At 39.3% G+C, this 24889-nt stretch overlaps 1 protein-coding gene across 1 annotated transcript in view; it reads left to right on the forward strand.

The window, feature by feature from the left end:
• Positions 1-8174: 8174 nt before the first annotated feature.
• The window catches only part of LOC150089263 (retinal homeobox protein Rx3-like), a 60497-nt gene continuing 43782 nt past the window's right edge, over positions 8175-24889 (forward strand). The window contains exon 1 of the mRNA XM_090390408.1: positions 8175-8666. Within this exon, the coding sequence (XP_090246534.1) occupies positions 8333-8666 (334 nt within the window). The 5' untranslated portion in view covers positions 8175-8332. The remainder of the gene's footprint in view (positions 8667-24889) is intronic.

The raw sequence follows: 24889 nt of genomic DNA on the forward strand, positions 1-24889 counted from the left end.
GGACAGTTATGAAGCACGCGTCACGCTCTTTGAGCGCATAAGGTCCGACACCGCTGTCCATATAGAGTAGGTAATGGCAATGATGTCCGCGCTACTGAATTAAGTGGTTTGTGGGAGCACGTGCGGAAAACTATTCCCCATCTGGCAGTTGTACCGTCGTTAGGAGAACACAAAGGGGTCAGGCTTTTTCTGGGTTTACGAGCAGATATTTTTATTGGTAGACAGCTTACCTGCTGCATTACGAGAGCTTGTGTGACAGAATAATGATGGGATGACCGAATGCAAGCAGCCATGCAACCCTCGTGTTTTGACCGTTTCTGCGCTCTTCTAAGATTCATGACTTCTAAAGAAACAGATCATGGCATAACACGATATATCTTCTGAACTGCGCGGCATTATCCTCAATTTACAGCAGCAATCTCACTATCAAGTTTGGCTAATGCAGTTAATCCATTCAGTTGTACTGATCACGCCATATTTTTCGGACTGATTTTTGAATTTTGTTTTCCAGTCACCTGGTCTCTTTATAAAGTTGCGACCAACTCGTGAGATTGCAAATACGCCATTCTGGCCGCATCTTAAAAGAGACGAAATACACGAGAATTGCTAGGTGTATAAATCCAGAATTAGGAGACCGCAGAAGAAAGACAGAGCAGATTGGAATAATGAATTAGAGCTGGATGACAAAGTCAGAAGAGCTAGCGTGCCCCAGTAGTGTAGTGTTACTGTAGGAAACTTACTAAATAAATTATCATATTGATTCACAGCAAGAATACACGGATTCCTAACTAGCAAGACTTGAAAAGATTAGTATAATTTGAATTTTGGTTAATAATTTATAAAGTTGGATATCCTAATTAAGTATCACCATGCACGATCGTAATTTGTTGAAAAGAGTTGGGGCGCATGTTTCTCACTCGTGAGAACTTTGTTAAAAGTTTCAGGGTTAATTCGAAAACCTAAAAATAAATCTACACGAAGGTAATGGTAACTCTTTTCTTCGACCTCATTTCCAGAAATTAGTAATTGTTGAGAGAACATAGCTCTCACAGACGGCCACTGACCAATCGTAATTTGGCCACTGATTGATTGCGATTGATAGATCACTGATAGATTACGATTGGCCACTGACCAATCGTAATCTTCTGTTTTCGTAGCCTCAATCAAATACCTCTGTGTAGGTGATTATACGTCTCGTGCAGTTTCTTCCCAGTCTAAAAAATCCTTAAAATCAGCTACTACTGAAGACCGTAAAAGCACTTCGATTTAATTTCACTGTCTCGTCCAGGAGAAACCCCCATCATCGCCCATGCCGCCATGGAGTGTTCATCAATTTTGAGAATGGGTGAAAACATCAAGGGGAATATGGTGGGTATTTAAGCAGTCGAATCGCTAGGATTTTGATGGCAGTCAGTGCCGCCGCAGAACTGCAAGTGGGTGCATTGTCTGTTCTTCTGCTGTAACCCTTCGCACAAAGACTGGAAAAGAAAGATGGACTCTAATAGAAAGACACGTCAGGATAAAACAGTTCTGCTTCTAAAGTTTAGCAATAAAAAGAAAATGGAATATATTTTTTGTCAAAAGTTCATCCAGCTCGTGCAAATATCATATACCAGTTTTCGTTGGGTCAGACATTCCGATTCCATCTTTAATTATGATTGTGTTCGAACGTGTGATCGACAGTGACCATCTTAATATTTCGAAAATTGTTTTTAAAAAGTTTAACAACTAGAACTCTTTGAACTTAATTTGGAGTGTAGGCCTCCAAATTTTGTTACCTCATTTGACACTCCTAAATGAAACGTTTCCTAATCAACGAATCGACTGGACTGCTGAATTCATGGTTCTCTGGTCCTCTGGCATAAATTCATTGGACCTTTTTTACGTTAATATCTGATTCACCAGATACCTCTTACTGAAGTTGGCATACTACGCTTTCCAAAACGAAACTCTGCATCATCTGTTACTTTAGATATGCTTCAAAGCATATGGGAAGAGAGCGAATGCAATGTCAGTACCTGTGGTTGCCCACATCAAAATGTAAATTAACCTAAAAAAAAAAAAAAAAAGTAAAGTGCAGCCATTATCAACCCACTGCAGGATGGAAGCCTCCTCAACAATTCATGCTGAGGGAAATGGACCATAATCTACCACGCTGGTCCAGTGCGGGTTGGCAGATCGACCGTATTCAGCAGTCAGGGGCTTGAACCCCGGTCTACTCAAAGAGCGTGTGCTACTGCACTCCCGCTCCTGCCCACTCGGCTACGGAGGCCGTTTTAACCTAGAGTTGAGCATATCGAACGAAAATTCACTTTGCACAAACAAAAGTGCGCTTTAGATGAATGACTAAGGATGGACTTTGTCGGTAACGCAGAAGTTTCTCAGATTTTGGATTGAATTCTACGTGGCCACTCGCAAATCTCGACCAACATTTAGTTCAGATCTGCATCTCGTTTCACGTAGCTGCTACTGAAAATTCAATTTTGGGCAGGTGGGGAGTGGAAGAAACACACTTAGGGCCTTTAATGCCGGAAATTCATCCTCAACGCCAACCAAAATTCAAAAATGGGTTTTGGACGAAACCCACGTTTCAGCGCTGTATTTGGAGTTACGCCGATAAACTACTCTTCTTCCTTTTTAGTGAAGTCTTCGAGAGCAGCTTGAAATGGATTTCCTAAGTTATATTCAACAACAACGGCCTGTTATTAGAGAAATATTTTCGGAAATTGTTTCTAGAATATACCAGCACCCACGCAAGACGCATGTTTAACAATGATCAGAGTGGTATGAAATTATTTTCGTGCTTCTGTAAAAATAATCGTCCATATCTATAAACAGGGAAGGGGCAGAGGGATGCTGCAAGTTTGTTAACGAGGGGCTCGCTCGAGCATTTCAGCTAAGGGTCACCGCTGGTTAAAATAGTCTGTTAAATTTTATCGAACTAATTTCTTAACAAGGAGCTGGCAAATGTTTAAAAAGTGCCGATCTGAGTGGATGCAGAGTCATGTCATCGACGGGTCTCGAACTCAGGTCTTTTCCATCCAGTGTGGGGAAGAAGGCGATTTTACCAACAGTGCTACCCACGAGGGCCCACAAACTGTTATCATTATTCAATGAATGAATCGAATTAAACCTTCCTTAATCATACTGAAGAGGATTAATGAACTTCTGGATTAGGGATAATGAATTAGACCCATTCTAAAATTTAACAGAATATTTTAATCACATTGAGTGTGAAAAGTAAAAGAGTAACAATGAATTGCTAAACAATCCGCAGATTTCATGGCATCAACGTGTTGGACCGCTTCAAAGATCAGTCTAGCTTTGTGCCCAAGATTCCTTGTGAGAAATCGATCATTGTTAACAATGATAAAGAGAGGCATGGAATATCTCCATTCTTTGCAACCTGTTATGTTATAGGGTTTTAGGTGCATCAGCGACTTGGGCTATATATATAATGTCTGTGAATTGCTTGTGTTTTGTGGTCAATTTGCTCTTTGCTGGAAAACCCGAGTTTCCGGGAGAAAAGCCATACTGTCCTCGCCTGAAACCGACTAACTCAGTCACATTGTGAAAAATAACCATAAAAATTCCCCACGTCATTAACAGGATTCTATCTCGGGTCTTTTCCACCCGATGTTGGAGAACGGTGATTATACCAGCATATTATGCTACCCACGAGGACCACAACCTATGAGTACTTAGGCGTACACGATATGAACCGAGAAATGCCACTTATGCAGCCGAATAGGGGTTTTCTATATACTGGTGGACAAAACTTTAGTTGAGTTTGTGCAAGTATTGTAAGGTATAGTCCAGTTTGTTCACCTCTCCATTTTAAATCGAAATGAATTTGCACAGATCGATCATATAGCTATGTAAATGCGAAAGAGCACATGTACGCACTTCCGATATGCAATATGATTGGCTTTAAATAGAAAGGACTGATTGTGCGTCATTCATTTCGATTTTGCAAAGATACCAAACGCATTTCAGTAATTTTTCATTGCCCAACCGCTCAGACACACTGAATGAGGTATCTCCGAGCGGTCGACAAGATGGAAGAGGGCCAATCAGAGTGGAAAGTAGAACGGTACAGAATGTCCACCCAAATGAGATGTCCCAATTGCAAAGGCTGTTCCAAGAGATATGAGAAGTATGCGTAAGGCTTATACAAGATCGGCTAAGGAACATAACACCCAACCGATGGCCTAACTGCGAGATAACATAGGAAGATGTGAGCACAGCAACTCTCTTTCGAGTTAAACTGCGATTTATTTCATATTGTCTACTTCACTTGATGATAATTGAATAAAAATAAATAAATAAAAGAAATTATCTTTATTGTAACACACAGCGTGGAAACACTATTGCTCATCACGCGACATGGCCCAGGAGTATAACATTTAGGTCATCATCATCATCAGCCATTTTCAATCCATTGCAGGATGAAGGCCTCTCCAGCAACTTTCCAGTTCCTTCTGTTTTGAGCACTGGCCATCCATTTACTACCCAAAAACTCATTTAGGTAAAATATAACAAATTAGACCTCAAGGCTGGTTGAGGGTTGGTGATAGACTCCGAAGTAGTCCTTATGGCAGGTAACAACTGGGATGAGAGTGCCACAAATTGCTGGTTGAATCACTGGTGCCTTCATAGATCGTCATTTCTCCTGAAGGATTCCAGAAGACTGATAAGGGCTGTGATGTTTAGGCTCTCAAAATCAGGTACAGCTGGCTTAATGCCAGAAGGAGTGCCTTTACTGTGAGCTAGTGGATGTTGGAAGAAGTTGAAATTGGTTTAAAATCATTTGGACTGGTTGGCACTTGACTGGAACTTTTGGCAGTGAGATCACGGAGTATTCATTCCATTGGCAGGGAATGCTCGTGTGGAGAGGAAACATTGCTCTCGATCTACGATTGTAGATCGAGAGCAATGCATCTAGGATGTAGTGGCTAAGGCACTTAATGATTAAATTACGTCTTATCTTGGCTGGCCGCTTAATGGCCGGAGGGAGTTGACAGCATTTATAAGTTGCTGTCTGGTGAGAGAGAGATGATAGGGAGATCATTAATAGGATCCAACTCAGAGTGTTGGAGGGATAATGCTGCAGGAGAGGTACTGGTTTGGAATCTGGCAGTGTGATCCATTCAGTCATTTGGATCAAGATTTGAATTAAACATGCTGGTCTGGTATAGTACGGAATTTTTCCCCATAGATAAGTTAGCTTCTGTGTATCTCTTTATTTCTGATGCCTTGTATCGGTTTAAAATACTCGTAGCACTTGTTCTGGAACACATGATCCTATCTTGAGTGGTGCCAGAGATTTCCACTGTCTGTGAAATGGCTGCTTATTGGCAAACTGTACGATAAATCTTTGCCCCATCCAGCTCTGGTCCTCGGAGAAATGCAAACAGTTTTGGCTGACTGGGAAGGTATTGTTCATTACTTTTGTAGGAGAGTGCTTAGAGGTGATGGAAGGTTAAAATCGCTGCAGAGTAGATGAGGAGTGTAGGGGTAGTTATCAAGCTCTCGTGGAGTAGTACAGTTGGTAGAATCGCCGTACTTCCTATATTGGGTGGAAAAGACCTGAGTTCGAATCCCCTTGATGACGGGAGATATTTTTATTGTTTTTTTTTTTTTTTTCATGGAACTCGGGTTTTTCTTCCAGCAAACAAACAGAAAAAAGACCTCAGAACACGCACAATTTACAGACAATATACACGGAGCAACATGGCATTAGTCGGCGATGATCCTAAAACTCAACGCCAACCAATCTTACTTAGTTATCCAATATCTGGTGCTCGAGGGATGTAAATTGCCGTTATATCAATTGAACAGGCATTAAGTTTAATTGTCACTAATACGGCTTCCCAGAATGAGGAGTTACTAGACGTCGCGCGAACAAATTTAAGGTTGGTATCTTTTATTAAAATTTGTTACTCCGCTGCCTCTGAAGTGGGATCTTGATGTGTAAAATGACGAAAATGAATGAATGATCCAGCAATGGCAGCACAGGCTATTGATTATTGACAGAAAAAAAAATTCAGTAATTTTATGCATTTCATGTTTGTAATTTTTCTTTTTCTAAACCATGTAACAAATAACTGTGATTATTTATTATATTGTTTAAAAATGAATGAGATCTTTAAATATTCATTAAAGGTGGTGTTATAAAAAACAGTACGCATATTATGTGCAAAAGGTTTTTGATTCAAAAGCTTGTGTGTCGAACCTGAGATAGCATCAGCAGTTAATTACATTGGTATTGTGCTAAATAGTGATGGAGACCTTGGTGTCACTTTTTGATGTGAGACTTAGCTTTATTTACTACATTGAAATGCTTCTGAGTAGGTTGAATTGTCTCTGATGGAAGGCTTAACAGAATCTTCAAACAGCTTGTATCCATCATGCCTGTGGGCAGCTCAAGAATGGGCATCGACTCAAAACCTGCTCTAAATGAAATCTTTTTTTATTTTTTTTGTCTTTCAGTCTTTATTATCGTGTTAACAATAATCATCATATAAACTTGATGAACTGAACTATAGAAATCTCAGTGGCAGCTTTCTTCTAGCTAAAGAACTCCCAGTGATCCAATACAACTTAAATCTCGAAGTGAAATGAAGAAATTTGAAACTGATAGCAAACAGACGGTCTCTTACCGTATGGGTTCCTCAAGCTTGTGAGGGCTGAACACCATCTTGTTGCTAGTCCAGATGCTGCCAAATGACACAATTCAATTATTCATGTGACGAACTTGAAGGTGGTGTCTATTCCTACACGAAATCTTATAATCAGCACCTAATTACTCTGCCAGTTATGTGTTAACCTAACAAGACTGATCACCAATATATTGGTACCGTGGACATCGTCTTGGAGACGCGGTTGTTTTGACCCGCCCTATGTACTTATCTCTAAATTGAATGACCAGTTAACGTAAAACTCTTGGCAATAATATCCGTGATGGGCTTTTGTATTTCTACTGTATTGTACAAATAAAGATAATTTCTTTTTCATTATTTGGAAGGTCTTTAATAGAAATGGAATATATGATGTATTAAGCACAATCAATAAATTAATTCCTAATTACTCATTTACGTAATTGGCTTTTTACACCAAGTTGCGCAATTCGGCCGCTTCATCGTTGTAGTATGGCAGATCTCAGCCCTATAAAAAAGTTGAAGATGCCCTTTTGAGATTAGGTTTATTGTAAGACAGTGAATTATCTCAACCTAGTCACTTTTTTTTTTGGCTTCTTTAATTTGCGCATAATAATAGGATATTCGGAATTAGAAAGCAAAACACGACTGGTAAAATTTTTTACCTCTTAAAGAGGTAAAAATTGTCTGGAAACCGCGTGTTACCTTAATTTTGTATAATAGTGTATTTCTTAATATCAGAACCAACCAGTCTATTCGGAATGCGAGTTCTTGCCAGTCGAATGGTGGGTTGAAGGATTTATTTTATTCAACAGCTGCAGATATTACGGTAAATTCATACAATGCAATGAGTGTCCTTGAAGTGTCAGTTAATGGAGGGGCGTCCTTTTTCCCCCTCGATGTGATAAAGGACAACATCGTTGGAGCGCATCAGTCCCACCAGAGAATCCGTAATTGCCGAATATTTCTGCTCCTTCTTCAAGTAACAGCAGAGATTAATTTTGCACTTTTTGTACACGATCGAAACGTTAGGGGGTGGGTGTGAAATCTCCCGAAATTGTTCAGAAAGTTGTGTCAGCGTTTCCTCATTCTTCGCATATCCAGAATCGCTCGCTTTTATTTCTTAGGTAATAATTATTCCTTAGAGACCAAGAAAGCGCAAAATTCAGCGATTTACTCTTCATGGAACCAGGACACAATTGTCAACAATAACTGGGTTTGTCCGCTGTTTTCGACTACCCTTACATTACTTATGATTGCATTGTCGATCTTCGGACGACGGTCAGTGTCTCCAAGAGACTTCAACTGTCGCTGATGACGGTTTGGTTGGCCGCCTCCGTGCCCCGCATCTTCCCTTCTCCTAAACTGCCGCCATCTCATTGGTCGACGCTCAACAAGCCCGTTTAGGTGTACTGACTTAATTGTCAACGAAGACCAATCATGGAAGCTGCTGGCGCGTGAAAGCGGCAGCGCGCGACCTAGAACACGCGACTGTCCATGGCCGTGCACGGTCGATCTCTTCGTCGGGCCACTACAACACCATTAACGGGGATGCGCCCGAGGCAGCGAAAAGTACGAAAGAGCAATCGCCCGTAATTTCATGAAAAGATTGTGTACTTTGCGACATGAAACAGACTGCGAAGTAGATGTGAACTGCGGGGCCACCGCTTACTATGGAGAAGGCGCGATCGCCCAGCGACTTACTTCTCTCCGCAGCGAATAGCCAGAAGCACGACCACGAGAGCGGCATACTCAAGTCTCGACTGACCTCTTGCAAATCGCTGACCAACTCCCGCAAAGAGCAGAGACCCCGTGCGACGCTGAACGTCCCCTCCTATTCCATTGACGCCATCTTGGGCCTGAAATCCCGGAGACGACTGACCTCTGACGGCGATGTCAATGACACGGATTCTGTTGTCCGTAGTCCCGCTGACCCGACGTCAAGGACCACTCTGACTGTCGTGGGTCGCAGTCACCTGGCTGCGCGGTTCGAGGAGTCCCAGAATGGTGCGTAAAACGTTTTTATTTTTGAATGTGTGTGTGTGGTTTGTTAATTAGGGTAATGGAGTGGTCGTGCTCACCTGGTTTGCTCTGAGCGACAGGTTTACATGCGGTAGATCTGCGTCCGCACACGAGAGCGGGTGAACTGATTTCACTGCCATAATGCGCGCCGTAAGTCTCCGACACACGCTGTGCACCGCGATACATATTGCATGAAGTCCTATAACGCTTAATTGCTCGAACGGGGGAAAGGAGGAGGGAGGGAGGGAAAAGGGGTCTAATTGTCGCAACACAAAGCGCACGCCAGATCACGGCCCTACGGTGTAGAGTTCAAGTAAGCTTCGCTGGTCGTCGCTAAATGGGGTAATTCACTTAGCAAACGCTCACAGCAGCACGCGCTCTACATTAGGAATGACCCGCGGTAAAAAAGAGTCGAATGTCATTCGAGTCATTTCTACGTTCGGTTATCTTCCGATGCAGGCTCCGTGTCTCCGTGCACATGTCGGCGGACGTGAACGGAAAGAAAATATTTTCGCTCTCTCGTTTGTCTGCACAGCGAACCTCAGAAGCCTGACAGTTTCGGCAAAGGTAGTCATTATTGGCGGTAACCACACGGACTGCGGTAGACATAATGGATAGGTCATGGCTTCAGACAGACAGCGAATAGTTTTCACCCCCCCCCCATACGACTCTTCTCGTCGTTGGTATCCATTGGACCCGTCTAGAATTAGCTCACGTGATATTAATTCTCCAAGTACCGCAGTATATTGAATCCATATCCAGCAGTATTTTGCTGGAAGAGATTTTAAAAGTTGGCTCATTTAAGTCCAGTTCCTAACTGTGCCAATTTTGTTTTAATGCTGTCGCGTTGTGTGTCTTTTGAGTGTGATTGCGTTGTACTGGATCTGATATTACATAAACATCGAGTTAACAATTTGGAAACAGAGAGAGAAGAGCACAAGCTATCTGTTTGAAACAGATTGGACGATGGACTCGGTTAAGACCGTTGGCATTGCAATCTCCGACAAATGTCTTTTGATACAAGTTGGGGAAAACATTGTAACCAAGTGTTATAATGGAAGTTTGACAGAGTGCGCGATGTTTTCGTTTTCAGTCATTATGTAAATTGCTGGCGCTTCGATTTTGAGCCAATGAATCATTCTGGAGCTTGTTCTATTATAAGCTCGATTTCAGTTATTATTGCAATGTGAGGGTGTTTAGATCGTATCAGTGTGTTGCCCGTTCTTGTGTTAGTGTGCTTCCGTTATAAACATCGTAATATTGGTGTGTTAACTAAATATTCAGAAGCCCACACGAAATCACGCCAGGATCCTGTCACAGTTCTTTGGTAGTGAGCAACATTTTGCCTTCAACAAAGCTGCTGTTGCAGCAAAAACACTATTAATAAGATAGAACATGCAGAGTTTTTTGCTTGCAATGCGTTTCACGTATAATGAAATCTTTTAAATTATTTTGTAGAATTTCACCGCTTCTATCAGCCAAAATCGAATATCCTTTAAGTTATGTGGTCCTTAGTGTGATCTTGTAGACCTTAAGGATGACTGAAACTTACGTATACGGTTTTCTTCCTCCATAGCGACTGAAATGGGAGAACATGATTTGTTAATGAACATAATGGGTTGCTTTTTTTCAAATAAACATTCATTAAAATCGCAATTGTTGTGTGCAATTATTATGCTGAACCGCAGGTGAGTGGGGATTATCAACTAAGCTTGAAAATCATCATCGTGTAGGCTTACAGTGTCCTTATAATGGTTGCTACGCTATTTTCAGAATTAGATTTCTGCAGTCAATTCTACTTCCCCATTTGAGAATAAATGGTTTAACTTTCTTAAATAGCTCTATTCCCCTTAGAACCCCCCACACTGATAATTTACAGTTTATTCTTGAAAAGTTTCATATACGTATGTCTATTATTTAAATAGATTAGTGAGAGTTTAATTATTTCTAAGGATAAGCATGCGTTCCTGATAACAGGATATTGAACTGCAGATAATGATCTCGAAGTACTGGACATTGGTATTTTGGATAAAATGGGCCCCATACCTTCCACAATATGATCTGAAGGCACAAGAGATTATTACGGAACTCGTGCAACAGCGTAGTTACTACCCATCTGTTTAGCACTTATTTTAATCTTAAAATTACCTCTCGACGTTTGAAGCTTACATCATTATTAAGAATTATTACAGCAGAGTCCGTTGCCAATCCAGTCAATTTACGAATTGTTCAGCAAAAGTCTAGAGTTAAGATGCTGGAAAACCCCAAATTTTGAGAAGTTCAACGAGAATATGATAAATTCATGTTTCTTATTTGATGTTTGGAATTTTGGAAGGAAAGATTAATATTGCAAATACTGATCGCAAAGGAAATTACCCACGTTGTCATCAGTTTTAATATCCTTGTGATTACAATTTCCTCACTCTTAAGTTATGTTTTTGTTAAGTTCCACGATTAAAATTATATCGATGTTTCCATCCATCTCTTTTGGCGAGCAGAACCTTCGTGGGTAGCACAGTTGGTAGAATCGTTGTCTTGCCCACACCGGCTGGAAAACACCTGAGTCCCATCAATGCCGCGAGGAATTTTTATGGGCTTTTTCACATCGTTGTTGAGTTATTCGGTCTCAGGCGAGGTCAGCACGGTTTTTCATCCAGCAAACAGAAAATCGACCTCAGAAGACACTCAATTTACAAACAGTATATACAGAGAAATATGCCGCTGATGCTCCTAAGACCCTAGAGAATACAGCGAATGGTGAACAAAAAGGTATTAGTATTACTCTTCTGAGCCTGTGTTCATTATTGAGTTCCAAAAACTTGGGTTGTAACTGATTAGTCCAAACTTAATTTTGAACAAACAATAAAGTTTGTTTACAGTATCATGCTGCCAGCCGAAATGATCGTTTGTAAGGGGTTCCTTACAGCTTATGAGTATCGTTCCCAGTGTGATATAATATTTCTCGGACTTAAGATTATTGCAAATATAATTAAATCATTGATGCTTCTCATGTAATATACGTGCCTGCAATATGGTAGTAGCATTTATATCGATTAAAAACACCATTTTGATAATCAGCTTCGACAGGTTTAGGATTTACAACTGAAACTTCATTGAAACTTTTTTGTTCATGTAAGATAAAGGGTATTCAGGTCTCCTTAACTATCATTAAATTCTATTAATGTAAATTGGGTATCCACCTCTGTTATCGGAAGATACCGAATTATACTTAAGAAGGCTGTAAGTATATCAATGTTCATCGAGAAAAACAAAGTGCATCCCCTTTTTATGAAAATTTATATTGAAACAATCGAAAAGAATGTTAGGACGACAAACAGCTCTGTATATTTATGGCGTTCCATAATCCCCGGTTATCTTTTCTTGTTGTTTTTTGGCTACTTTCAGCTCGGACGTTAATCCGGCTGCCAATGAAAAATGAAAGCTCATATTTATGCGAGTTAATGTTAATCTCCGAGTTGCGAAGCATCTTTTTTTCATTCTTCTGTTGAACACGACAGAAATGAAGACGTTCAGTTTTTCTGAAACAGTTTTAGAATACCATAAGTAGTAATTGCAGCCATGACAACATCACCATTATTGATTTTCGGCTCGGGAGCGCTTGTTTCCTAAAAAAGGAAGCGTTTATTTTCCGCAGAAAAAGTCGTTTCGCCTTCTGACAGACGATTGCATCCGGTTTATATTGGACTCATCAGGGAGGAGATCAAACAATGAACGCGATCTCAGCCTAAGCAATTGAGAACGTTGATGGTACAGTTTTTCGGTGATGTTGCGCAGTTAAGTTGATCTTTCAATTGTTGATCCTCACAATTAGAGGTTGCTATTGGCAGAAAGGAGCGTATTAGCAGTCTGATTTTCATGTTTCTTGTATGATTCTATACGAATTAAAATCGTAAACCATACGCAACAAAACTTACGTCATTATTAGAACAGCAGAGTCCGTTGCCAATCCAGCCATTTCGTCGTGAATATTCCATGGTCGATTTATCTATTTTACGGGGATGAAAAACCGATTCTTGAAGGGGGGGAAAATATGTACTGTGAGTATGTACTGTGTATTGGCCGACTAACTTGGGCACAGTGTCACTCTGACTGGTTACAAGAAGCGTCTTTTCCACACGATATGAGAGAGCGATTCATTTGGTAGGCAGTGAACAGTTTATTTTTGGTTACTGAGTTGTATTGTTAATTCTAGTTATTAAATTATTCCTCACAGGCAAAAAATTTCAGCAATTGTATCGATAATTTTTGAGCCTCTAAAATAATTGAGACAATATTAAGTTATGTGAAACACATTGATAGTGTTATCAATCATCTGAATGTTTATTTTAAACTCGTTTGAATGATATTTGAAGATCAATCAGGTCCAGTTTCGACTGCATCATTTAATTTTTGTATTTATTAGTCAATACTTTAAATTAATTCAAATAAAAGCGTTACAATTTCTTCTTATAAATCAGCGTTATTGCCACACGTTCATCTCCTCATAAATTCAGCAACATTCCTTCTTCTTGCTTTTTGAAAACTGGTAGCGTGTTGAGGGAAATTGTCAGAGGTTGGACAATCATTCCAACTCATAATCAGAATCGTTATTTGTAAAGAATTTCTCTGAAAATTGTAATCGATTCTTTTTCCTTGCAAAGATGCCAGTGGGAGGGAAGGGCTTCATGATATTTAAGTGTCACCTCTATTTATTGACAATTGGTTACCATAGAAATGAAATACTCGAATAGTGCCCCTGATAAAATAAATATATTAAAAATTAATTTAATTAAACTTAAAAATAATAATAAAATAAAAATTTCGGTTGAAAGGGGAAAAGAATTACGTAAGTGGTGTAGTAATCAATGAAACTCGTGGTAGGTTGTATGGCATGAAATTACAGATCTAACAAGATAGTAGTTGAGGTATTTATAAGTCGAAACACACTCATTTTACACACCTAAGCCAATAACAGGACAAAAATTAAGAATAAATTCCAGCAGATTTCAAATAGACACACCATTAAGTGCATCGAAATCCTTCCGACTAGAAGTTTGACATGCGTGAATCAAAAATCCAAACAGTTGTGCTTTCAAAGATTCTATTTCTGTACTTCTTGTTTCATCATATTCGATTCGAAGTCCAATCTATTAATGAAGTCTGCACTAAAGGGAAAAAGTTTCGCAGAGTTCTTCGCAGATGAAGCTAATATGCGAGGACATATTCGCAGGTAAATGAATTAAAATGCGCAGTTCCAAACATGAAGAGCAGCACTTCCATATCTCCTGCTACCCAAATTATTATTTATATCTCCCGACTGTTTTTTTTTTTTTTTTTTTCATCCAGTAACAATTTGGTACGAAGTGCTCGGAGTGGTTGTGTGTATCTCTTATTATTTTTATTGATTTAAGAAATCTGTCATTATTCTACAGGTGTTCAGGATTGCAACCTTTTGGAGTACCATTTAGGTGATCTCTGGGAGGCGCATTGCTGCTAGACTCTTTGGCACCATGCCGGTAGTTCACATGGTGATCGGAATGATTGTTACCTATTCCATGTGCCACATTTCTTTTACTTCCTGTCAGAGGACTGTGTACTTCCTGACCTTTTCCTCGTAGGGTTTCTGGAGTTTGCTGGCGTTGAGTACTGCTGTGTCGGTCAGATAGATCGCCATTTCCTTCTTGTCGATGAGGGTTATGTCTGATCTGTTGGACAAGATCGTCGTGTCCGTTGTTATGATGCGGTTCCATTACAGGTTGTGGACTGGGGTCTCTAGTACAGTCAGGGGTTCGTACTTATAATACAGTGCACTTTCTTTGATCAATTGGTATGTCCTCGCTAGCTTCTGAAGTATTATTCTGGCGACCTGGTCGTGTCTGCTCCTTCTGGTTGATCATCCTGCATTCTAGGCGGCTGATTGTGTTGAATCATTTCTGAGACCGGGTTGCATCGTCAGATAATGTGTCATCTGTTATTCCGGGTTCCTTGGCGTTATATTTTCTGTAGTTCCTGACATTGATCCAGGTCTTCGATGGCGAGCATGAATCTTGCTGTCTCAGAGAAGAGCTTCCCATTCGTGAGTTATACATTGAAGCCATTTTATCTATGTGGCCTTGATGGAAGTCATTGTAGTGTCTGCCATGGAGTGCTTCTTTTCCCCTCTTTCTGTCTTCGTTTCTTCCGTCTGGACGGGAGGCAACTCAGCTGTTAGATATGCCTCTTGAGTGGGATATGCCTCTTGCCTGTCTTCTTATGGCCTTGTAGAGTGGTGCTGTATTTTTACGGAAATAATCCTTCAGGTTCTCAGTTGCTTCCTTCCGTTGTTCGATGAGGCCTGTCAAGCCGCTTCCTCCTTCTTTCCGCACTGTGGTTACTCTTTCTAAGGCCTACTTCAGGTGGTGTTGGCGGCTCTTGGTCATCATTGTCCTTGTCTTTCTCATGATATCCTCCAGCTCAGTGTTCATCCAATCTATGATCCCGAAGGAGTATGTTAGCACCCGGACTACATAGGTGTTTATGGCTGTAACTGTGTGTTCTCTCCGTTCAGCTTTGCTGCTTCGGAGTCTCTGATAGTATTTTTCAGTCAGACAGGCCTTGATCTCCTTGTGCTCAACTGCTCAGCCTGCATCATCCCCAGGTATTTGTAGATCTCTCCTCCTATCAATGCGTCGATCTCTTTACCAATCTGTAACTGGTTGTTTCGGCCGACTAATTTTCTCTGATGCAATCTGTGGGTCTTGCATTTGTCTAGTCCAAATTCAATGCTGCTGTCATTGATGAATTCTTCGGTGATTCTCAGTACACCTTGATGTCATCCATGTACATCAGGTGGGAGAGGGCGTACATGTTCTCCCTTTTTTCTTTGAAGTTATATCCGTAATTGGTGCTGTTGAGCATGGTGGATAGCGGATTATTATTATTATTGTTTTAAGAATGCCAAATGTATGGCACAAATTGGTATTTATTGAATATCATTGAATATTTATTGTATAGAATGTGCATGCTTCTTTTTATTATAATTTTTTTGCTGTAAGGAAGCAATATGAAAAGTTGAAAAGTAACTGGTACTTTGAATGGTAATAGTCAATGTTACCTGAGGGTCACAACCCAATTTTGAAAGTGCTTCTGTTCTATTTCTATCAATTTTATTTAAAGTGATAGAAGAAACATTTTTAAGTATTACAGTATAAAATAATAACAAAACAAATCGGACACTTTATGTACAGAGATTCAGTAAAACAAATGTGTAATTGAATGTCACATAAGTTATAGACACGAGTCATAATATTGTAAAGTAATATTAAACTGTATAATGCTACTTTGCACTGCCCTCGCAACACAATGGATAAAATCACTGTCTTCCCGATATCAGGTGGAACATGCTCGGGTTCAAATCTCATCAATGAAGCGAGGAATATTTATGGGCTTCAAACGTCGTAGCTGATTTAGTCAGTCTCAGAAGATGGTTGTGTTTTTTTTTTGTTTTTTTTTTCCCAGAAACTCCGGTTTTTCGTACAGAAAAGAGGAAAATCGATCACAGAATACACACATTTTCAGATATAGTATACTGTTGCCTCCTAGCTTTAGTTGTTTTGCTGCTTAACACACACACACACACACACATAGTTGTACTGAATACATATGAATCACGTTGTATGGAATACGAATTTTCTATCCATTGTGCATTCTATTTATTTTTATTATTATTTTTTTTTAATCAAAAGGCCTTTAAAATATTTTATCTACGCATTAGAAAGTTCCAGGTTCAGGAGGAAGGTCGTATTTCCGAGGAAGAATATGCTATGCAGTCTGGCTACCCTCTAAATAAGGGTTGTGGTTACTTTATCAACATTTGCTGTCTCTGACTGGGGCAGGTCTGAGTATTGCTCTCAATACTCAGACCTGCCCCATTACCATTATGACTTCTTTCATTTTCATCATGGGCCAATTGTGCATCATCCACGAATTTGGATGATGGATTGAGGGAGAAAAAATCGCTAACTTCCTTCAATAATATTACTGTATTTTTATTTTATTTTTTTTTTGGATTTGCCATTCCTCATTATTATCGGATGCCAGTAGCGAGTCTACAAACCAATCCACATGTGTCCCTCAATTTCTGAACCTCTTTGCTTTTTCCATAAAACGTTCAAGGATCCTTTGGGAAACAACATCACATCTTTCAAAGGAAACAACGATTCAAATCGTTCAAAGGAATTCCCAAAGGAAACAACGATTCAAATTTTCCAAAGGAATTCCCAAAGGAAACAACGATTCAAATCTGCGGCTGAATTCACAACAGTGCTCCCACTCCAATATACGAATATGTGGTGTTTAATGGCACAAAATGGAATTCCATTTGAATGAACCAGCTTAGGACAGGGTTGTTATTTTTTAGCGTCAAAGTTACATGGATTCTCCAAGGTACTGTTATTATAAAGAAGAATTAAATACTCGTATATAATGAAGCTAGCGTGTGACTCGCAAGTTATGGTTGGGCAGGGGAGGAATACACAAAGTGAGCGCACGGGTCATTATGACTTCACTTTTTCATTTATTATTATTTATTGCTTGTGAAATTCGAACATTTCCACCTCTGGGAATACGGGCAGTAAGCACAGGTGTGGTCGGCAAGGGGGCAGATAGGCAACAGTTGTTCCGTGCCCTGCCTTCTTTTAGCACCTAAGCTCGATAAATCTTGTTTTGTGCTCGTTATCTTTCTCATCATGGCGAAGGCACCTTACTTTCTTTAATCGCGCATGTTTCCACTTTGTTATTGGCAACGTTCTTATTCTAGTCCGAAGAATGCAGACAAGCTTCTTTTGCACGGTGCCGCCTTGTCGGATTAGAGAGAAAGGACAGCACAGTTTGTCGCCTTTCTTGTAATGTTAAGCTAAGGTGAAACGTTACACCTTTCTGGACAAGGTGAACTCCGACACAATAGTTCAGGGACTGGTGGGGGTATATAGGCGCCGACGATCAGTCGGTTAAGCCTCCGTATGTTAGAATAAGTGTCGAGCCGCTTCGGTGATCTTTGTCCCACCAGAACTAAGTTTAGGGGCATTTCCTTGAAATATTTGACACTGATTTCTGCTGTTCGATCTGCCACTTGTAAGGATTGGAATGTCGTCTGTGGTATCGGTGAGAACGGATTTACGATATCTCTGTTTGTATGCATTTACTCTCAGTTGACTAAACACGAGATGAAATGCAACCAGAAAATAGTTTAGCCTATGTAAGAGTGTTTATTTAGGGACAAATTGGTATTGAAAAATATTAGCTTAAACGAATTCAACTGGATATTTTGTAGCACTTTGTTCACTAAAAAAAATTATACTGTATTCCGCTCTTCAACTGGACTCTCTTTTTCCTAAATGCTAATGAAATCCATAAGGGTTGCTAGAAATATGACGAGGAAGAGTTAAGTAAGGCGTATGGCATACTATACAAGAGTTGCTGTTTGGATTCACGTAATTTCATTTCGAACTTCTTGACAGAGGAAAGTAATTAGAACACTAATTATGGTGTTAAGTGTAGAGAGAGACAGTTAGATAACCATCTGGAAATATTGCAGAGTAAATTAAAATAGATCATTCACATCTATTACAGTTTATTGTGGCATCTTCAATGTTATATAGACTGAAGTTATTCACTCTCTTCACAATGAAATAGTGAATGAAAAAGAAGCAAAATATTACTGCAGTAGCTGTTCTCATCCCTGCAATTAGAGCAAACGATTTTGATTGATTTGAAGTCTATTCTTTTGTTTTATAATAGGATTCCTATAATTCTTAACGATGCGGTAAATTTTTTTTCGGTCTATATTCACTTGAAATATCTTTTTATATTAAAAAAAAATCATGTTAGGAACCCCTGAGAACGCCCTCACCCATGTGTATTATTTCCATAAAGTGTGCGTGTGTTCTCTGGTCGATTTGCCTGTTTTGGTGGACGAAAAACCTTGCTGTCCACGCCTGAGACCGACTAACTTAGCCACGATATGAAAAAAAGCCGATGGAAGTTCCTAGGTCATTGAGTGGATTCGAACTCGGGCCTATTCCACTATGCAGATTGTATTAAATGAGAAAATGATTTATGATGAACTCGTCGTGTAACTGTTGTGGTTGCGCAGAAGTATAAAAAGATTTTTATTTTAATCAGCAGCGCCCGTTCCTTGAATCTTAACAGTAAGAAGTGCCAACCTAAATTGGCAACAGCCCACAGTTGAAATGAGAGAAGATGGAATTACGAAGATGGATTTTCGGTAGAATTTCACCTTTGGAAAATGAGGAATAATTTTGATAGGTGTGACGACAAAAATCTCATTAATCAAGTCAGATTAATGAGACTGGTTTCAATTTGGTGGGGTTTAATATCCAATGGGCATACAGAACTTCAAATATTCGAGAGAAGAAAACCGCCACTTACTCGCACTTTTAATACGGTAATATCACTCTGTATTAGACTCTCCCAGTGAGAACGAGGGTTAGTATCAATGGATTGCATTTTATATCTCCCGATTTTAACCTCACTGCAAAGCCCAAGCAAATAAATGGCCAGCTGGAAACGTATCTTCATTTTCACTTGTTTCACCCTGATATTTTTATATTAACGTAATCAAGGTGCTTTTACTTTACTCTTTTCTGTACGCGTATTCTCGAATCCTTAGCCCAAAGAAAGAAGACAGTGTCTGTGGTCTTAAGAAATCACAGCAGGCTATTAACTGCTACAGAAAGAGAGAATTTAGCTGAAGAGTTAGTTGCCTATAACTGAATCCTAGGGTATGTATTACCAGGATCTGCCTTCTGTAGTTGGTATATTCATAAAATTTGTTTGGGTCAGTTTTCAGACTGTTGTAAAACGTTAGTACGTTGGCTGGGAAGAATCTTTTGAGACCATCAGTGTTGTTCAGGATACTGCGAAGAGATAGGCGTGGATCCGTTCACTTCCCTCCTACCTGTTTAGAATCCTTCAACTCATCCCCTTATGTCAGGAGCTTCAATACGTCTACAAATGAGACCGGACAAAATTAGAATGTTCTTCGCTAAGATTAAGCGAAGGTACAGCAAACGGGTTTTCTATAATCCTGTTTAACCGGTTTACAACGGTTTTGGAGTAACACTTCGTCGTGTGTGTTGAGTTGTGAGTGGACAACTGATCCCCACAAGTTCCTGCCTCACAGTCGATATTGCGGAGAAGGTTTTGGTTTTTGCAGAGTGGGGGTAGAACTTTAAACTGTCGTTCTCCAACATTAGGTTTTGATCTGTGTGGCAATTTTTCTTCCTAGCAGCGAATCCTTCATTCACTAAGCTAGCTGGTGAGGTTCACCGTCAGATTTCACTTTAGGATTTAAAAAAATGAAGTTAATTCTTCAGCTCTGTGAATATTTTGTTGTGTGGCTCGTTTTTAATAATCTTACGTTGAAATAAAGAAACCAAGCTTGTACTATCTGTAACTTCATTCTTTCTTATGTTGCCAGTTGGCCTATAAAATTTGGACAAGCTTGCTCTAGGCAAGTGCATCGCAGTTTAGCCTTTGCGGCTCATTTTCCTTCAGACCCGTCCATGAAATTAGAATCTTCCTTATCTTTCCAGATACTTCGTGGCCTTATTCCCAACATGAGGTCACTTGACGTAATGGTCCATATATTGCCGCGAGAGGAAATTTTATACCGCATTAGCGCCATTCTCGAGTTGACTTTCGTTGCATATTTTGCTGCTCCTGCTCTCTAGGCAGCACGTGGTCAGCGATGTTGAATTCTGGAACGTTTGAATCTTTGTTTTATGTGGTCATGGTGACTGTTGAAACATTCTTTTTATAGTTTGATTATGACGTGGCTACAGAATGTCTGAGGAAGAACCCACCAGTGCCTTTCAGCCCTCCGGATCTCTTTCTGTACCTGAATTAATAATTTGGGGTAATCGCTAAGAAAGTAGTAGCATTTTCAACGCTTAAATGATATAATTTGTGTATTATGGTCAACGATATCTCTTTCTCAATCTCTTTAACAGCAATGGGCAAAAGTGCACAAGTTAGGGATAGGAACAAATTCGGATTTGGCCACACCGAGTTATCAGATTATACCTAACGGATATTCGTCGTATTCTTTCAAGTGCAACATGTCCTCACAGCTGTTCCAATATTGCGCGAGCATGTTACTACTGCTATTACTCTCACGTGGAAGTCGGTTGTAGGTATCGATTACTGTTGAAACTGAATGTACTTATTTCCGCAGCTGCGTGCTGTCTCAGACAACACCCTGAAACAGGATTTCTCAGCCTCACAGCCCTCCTAAACTTCAAAAAATTCTAGTGATTTGCCTGTAAATCGTATATTCATATACGCTGGGCATCCACTTTATTAGGTACACAACCCTTTCAATTTCCATAAAGTAGAGCGCTGCTCAGCAACAGGATTTCTGTTCGGATCATGCCATATAAGGCAGGTTGTCAGATACGTAGGGATGCTCCTTGTATGCAATTCAGTGCGAGAATGGACACGACGAAAAATTTAAGTGATTTTGAACATGGCGTGAGTGTCAGCGGTAGTATGAGTATCTTGGAAACTGCAACCCTGCTGGTGTTTTCACTTACGACTGTGTCTCCGGTTGTGACCAAGTCGTTAAAGGAGAGAGAGACTGACGAGATTGGTGCAGGTTAGAAGAAAGGATACACTCAGTCAAATAAAACCCAGGGTAACCAAAGAGGCATTTCAGACCGGCAACTCGTCGTACCTTGTCAGGGATAGGGCATCGCAGCCTAACCGGGTTCTACTCCTGACAGAGAATAACAAGAAGGTATGGTTACAGTGGGCTCAGTTTCAGCCCGGTTCAATCCGCCTGATCCCACAGGTAGAACGAGCTCTTTGGACACTTTTTTAGAGATTTGCAACTATCCAGTTTTCAACAAATGTTTGGAAGAAGTTGAGTCAACATAGGTCAGGATCCTCCTAGCGCGTAAATCATGAACAGATACAGTTTGGTTCAAGAGTCCTATGTGCCAAAATCTCCAAACAGCCCCATAGCACGCTTTCGGCACCTCTTTGAGTCTGAAATTATCACTAACTCCGAGTTTTAATCGTATTATTTATTAACAAATATAAAAATTGTATTGCCTTTTTGGACTTGCATGAAAATAAATATTCATCTAAAGGGATTAGAGAGAAGAAAAATACATTTCACTTAAATGTAGAACTTTGTTTAATTCAAAAGATAAATGTTATGATTATTTCTTTGAATAAAACTTCAACAAACAGAAAACGCTTTCTGCTCTTGCATTAAATCATTATCTGTTCCGAGATGAAGTACACGAGACAATGTTTTTGCAGTGTTTCTGTTTTTCTGGCAAAAATTAATAACAGCAGATTTTTAGAAATAATTCAGAACGCTGTTGTTGAAAAGGGATCTCTTAATGAAATGCGTTTAATACTCGTGTGTTTTCGGTAACAACCAAAGAAGAATCCCATTAATTTTATAGGTAAGCGTCTTATCTATCGGACTATCTAGGCAATAAAGCTTGGAACTTTCATGAGTAGTTAATGTTCCAAGCTAATAGAATAAATAAATAAATGTTGGGAGCATTAAATATAACATTTTATGATGAAGATGAAAAATGTACAAATGAAAAATGTAAAAAAAAAAAAGTGCTTTATATTTCGGCGCTTTCGATTTTTTCTTAAATTAAATGATTTGTTTCTTTTTCTGTAATTAATAGAATTCAAACGTAAATACAGTTATCCCCTTATGATTTAATTTAAAAAAAATTATAACTTTATTGAACACATTAAAACTCTGTAGGGTAACGTTCTCTAAACTTAAGCTTTCAATTCAGTTTCTACTGTATAATTATTATTCTTCTCCCTTATACTTTTAAGTACCTTTTCTTTATAGCTAAATCTATTTCTTCACAAGCGACACCACTTTTACATTTCAATTCCCGAGAAGAGTTTATGGACTGTCTGAAGATAATTGAAACTGTTTAAACTAAGAATTTATTTTTTCCATACAACTTGTATGAAAAAAATAAATAATAATTTGCCCATTTATTGTTTTGTCCGATTTTAATGAAACTTGGAAAGGCTCAACAAATATTTTTAAAAGGTTCAAATATAAAATTTTATAAAAATTTTCCCACTTTTACACTGTTATTCCCACTGTTACATGCGGACGGACGGACATGATGAAGACAATAGGCGCATACATATATATTGTGAACTCGCCCAAAAATGTGACAAAAACGGAATTAATAATAATAATAATAATAATAATAATATAAACGTAATAATCGTAATAGTGGCCTAGATTGAGTCAGTTACTGGTTCATAAGATGTCAGCATCATCTTCTGGAGTCTGAAGCATATATATACAGAAGAAATTCGGTTTAGCCTGTCTCCATCTCATGAGGAGCAAAGCCGCACGAGATTGGTTCAGGACTTCAAATTGCTCTGGCAGGTGATCAGTGTCCTAGAAATACGCAGTTGTCATCATACTGAACTCAGGTGGGGAATGGGAAGATTAGCCTTGAAGGAGGAGTGAGGCTTAGTCTAGAAGAAAGCTACGATATGCAGAATTTGAAATTTATCCTTGTCCGGTGTTCTGAATTAGGATTGGGAATATTTGTCCAGCAAGGAAAACAGCACCGAAACCTTGAGGAGGATTTCTATATTGAAGTTAAGTGTTGGTTTTGATTATAGATGATTCTCGGTATTTGTTGGTTGCGATGCGTGAGGTTATTGTTCTACTGCAGGATAAGTTGAACGATTGATGGGGATTTACTGAGGAAGCAGACCATGGGTGCAAATTCAGCAGATTCAAGGCTAACTCAAAGAAATTGTTGTACTTAGACAGAGCATTAACCTTTCCTTGACAACAGTTATGACACTCTCAGTTATGAGATCTGAGATTTTGAACGAATGAAATTTTGGCCCCTGAAATTTTGGTCGAATACCATGGGCCTTTATCCCGAAGATGGATGTTTCTGTTGTGTGTTAGAGACTGGATAAAACAAAGAGGTCATCATCGATTTTGAAGAAAATTATTAGAATAAAGAGGAGAGCAAGGCCGCTGAGGCTATGGTATGCATCTTAACTGTCAAACAAGATCAACATTGCCTTCGAACACGTTAGAATGGGAGTTAGAACTGCAAGGAGCTTTTAAGTGATTGATCTGTTATCTAGAGCAGAATAGGGTTGAGCCAGGCACTGCTCAGTTTAGGTGGGGAGGGTCATTTGGACGCATCATTACAAGAGTGTGTGCACACTAAACAGTTAATCAGCTAGCTACTACATTTAGTACAATACTACTCTCTGTCAATTGTAGCAAATGTAGTAGTCAGCTAACTACTACATATAACTACTATAAAAAAAGAATAAGCATCTGACATTTCTAATATCATGCTACACGAATGATATCAGATCAATCTGAACTTTAAAATGATCAGGTCATAAAAGATCAGCGACGGTTTATTTGCAATAAACTAATGGATAAAAACGCCTAATATTCATGATGGGAGTAAGTAGGTGAAGAGTGCAGTTATGGAATCTACTCTATTCCCTTGCTTTAAGTGCTTGCAAGCTAACTGTAATAAGTCACGACTAATGCAAAAGAGTGTGAAACAGATGAATAAGTTGGATTATGAAATGGTAGATGTTGGGAGTCGATTTTACCATCGAAAAAATCCATTTGCTCCTACTGAGCTGCCAGGTTTTACTGGCAGCTCAGTAGGACAAGAATTTCCTTGTATGTTGATACATGCAAGGAAATTCTTGTCCTACCTTACATGTATCAACATGCAAGATAGGTAGAATATTATCATTTAAGACATGTTTCGTAAAGATTTCTTATTTAATTCGCTATTGTTTATTGCACTTACGAGAGGGGAGCATATCTGAATTATATGCTGTCCTGCAAAACATTTAGTTCCAACTGTTTGCCTCCCTCGTCATTCTCGTTGTTGGAGTACGTGTACCGTAATTAGTTCTATTTAAACTAAATGCTACAGCAGCTTGTTGCGCCATAAAACCACCAACAACGATCCTAAAATTTTGTGTAGGCTACTTAACTAAACTGACTACACAGGATTCTTTTTTTTTATTTTATTTTATTATTATTATTTTTTATTTTATTTACAACAAGATACATAACAGGTAACCATTAACAATGTATCTGAGAGCGATGGATGAAATGTATCTGGATGATTTTTGAATGAAAT

Source organism: Mastigoproctus giganteus, chromosome 2 (assembly GCF_048544385.1).
Source record: "Mastigoproctus giganteus isolate SK-2022 chromosome 2, ASM4854438v1, whole genome shotgun sequence".
In the NCBI taxonomy this organism is placed as follows: domain Eukaryota; kingdom Metazoa; phylum Arthropoda; class Arachnida; order Uropygi; family Thelyphonidae; genus Mastigoproctus; species Mastigoproctus giganteus.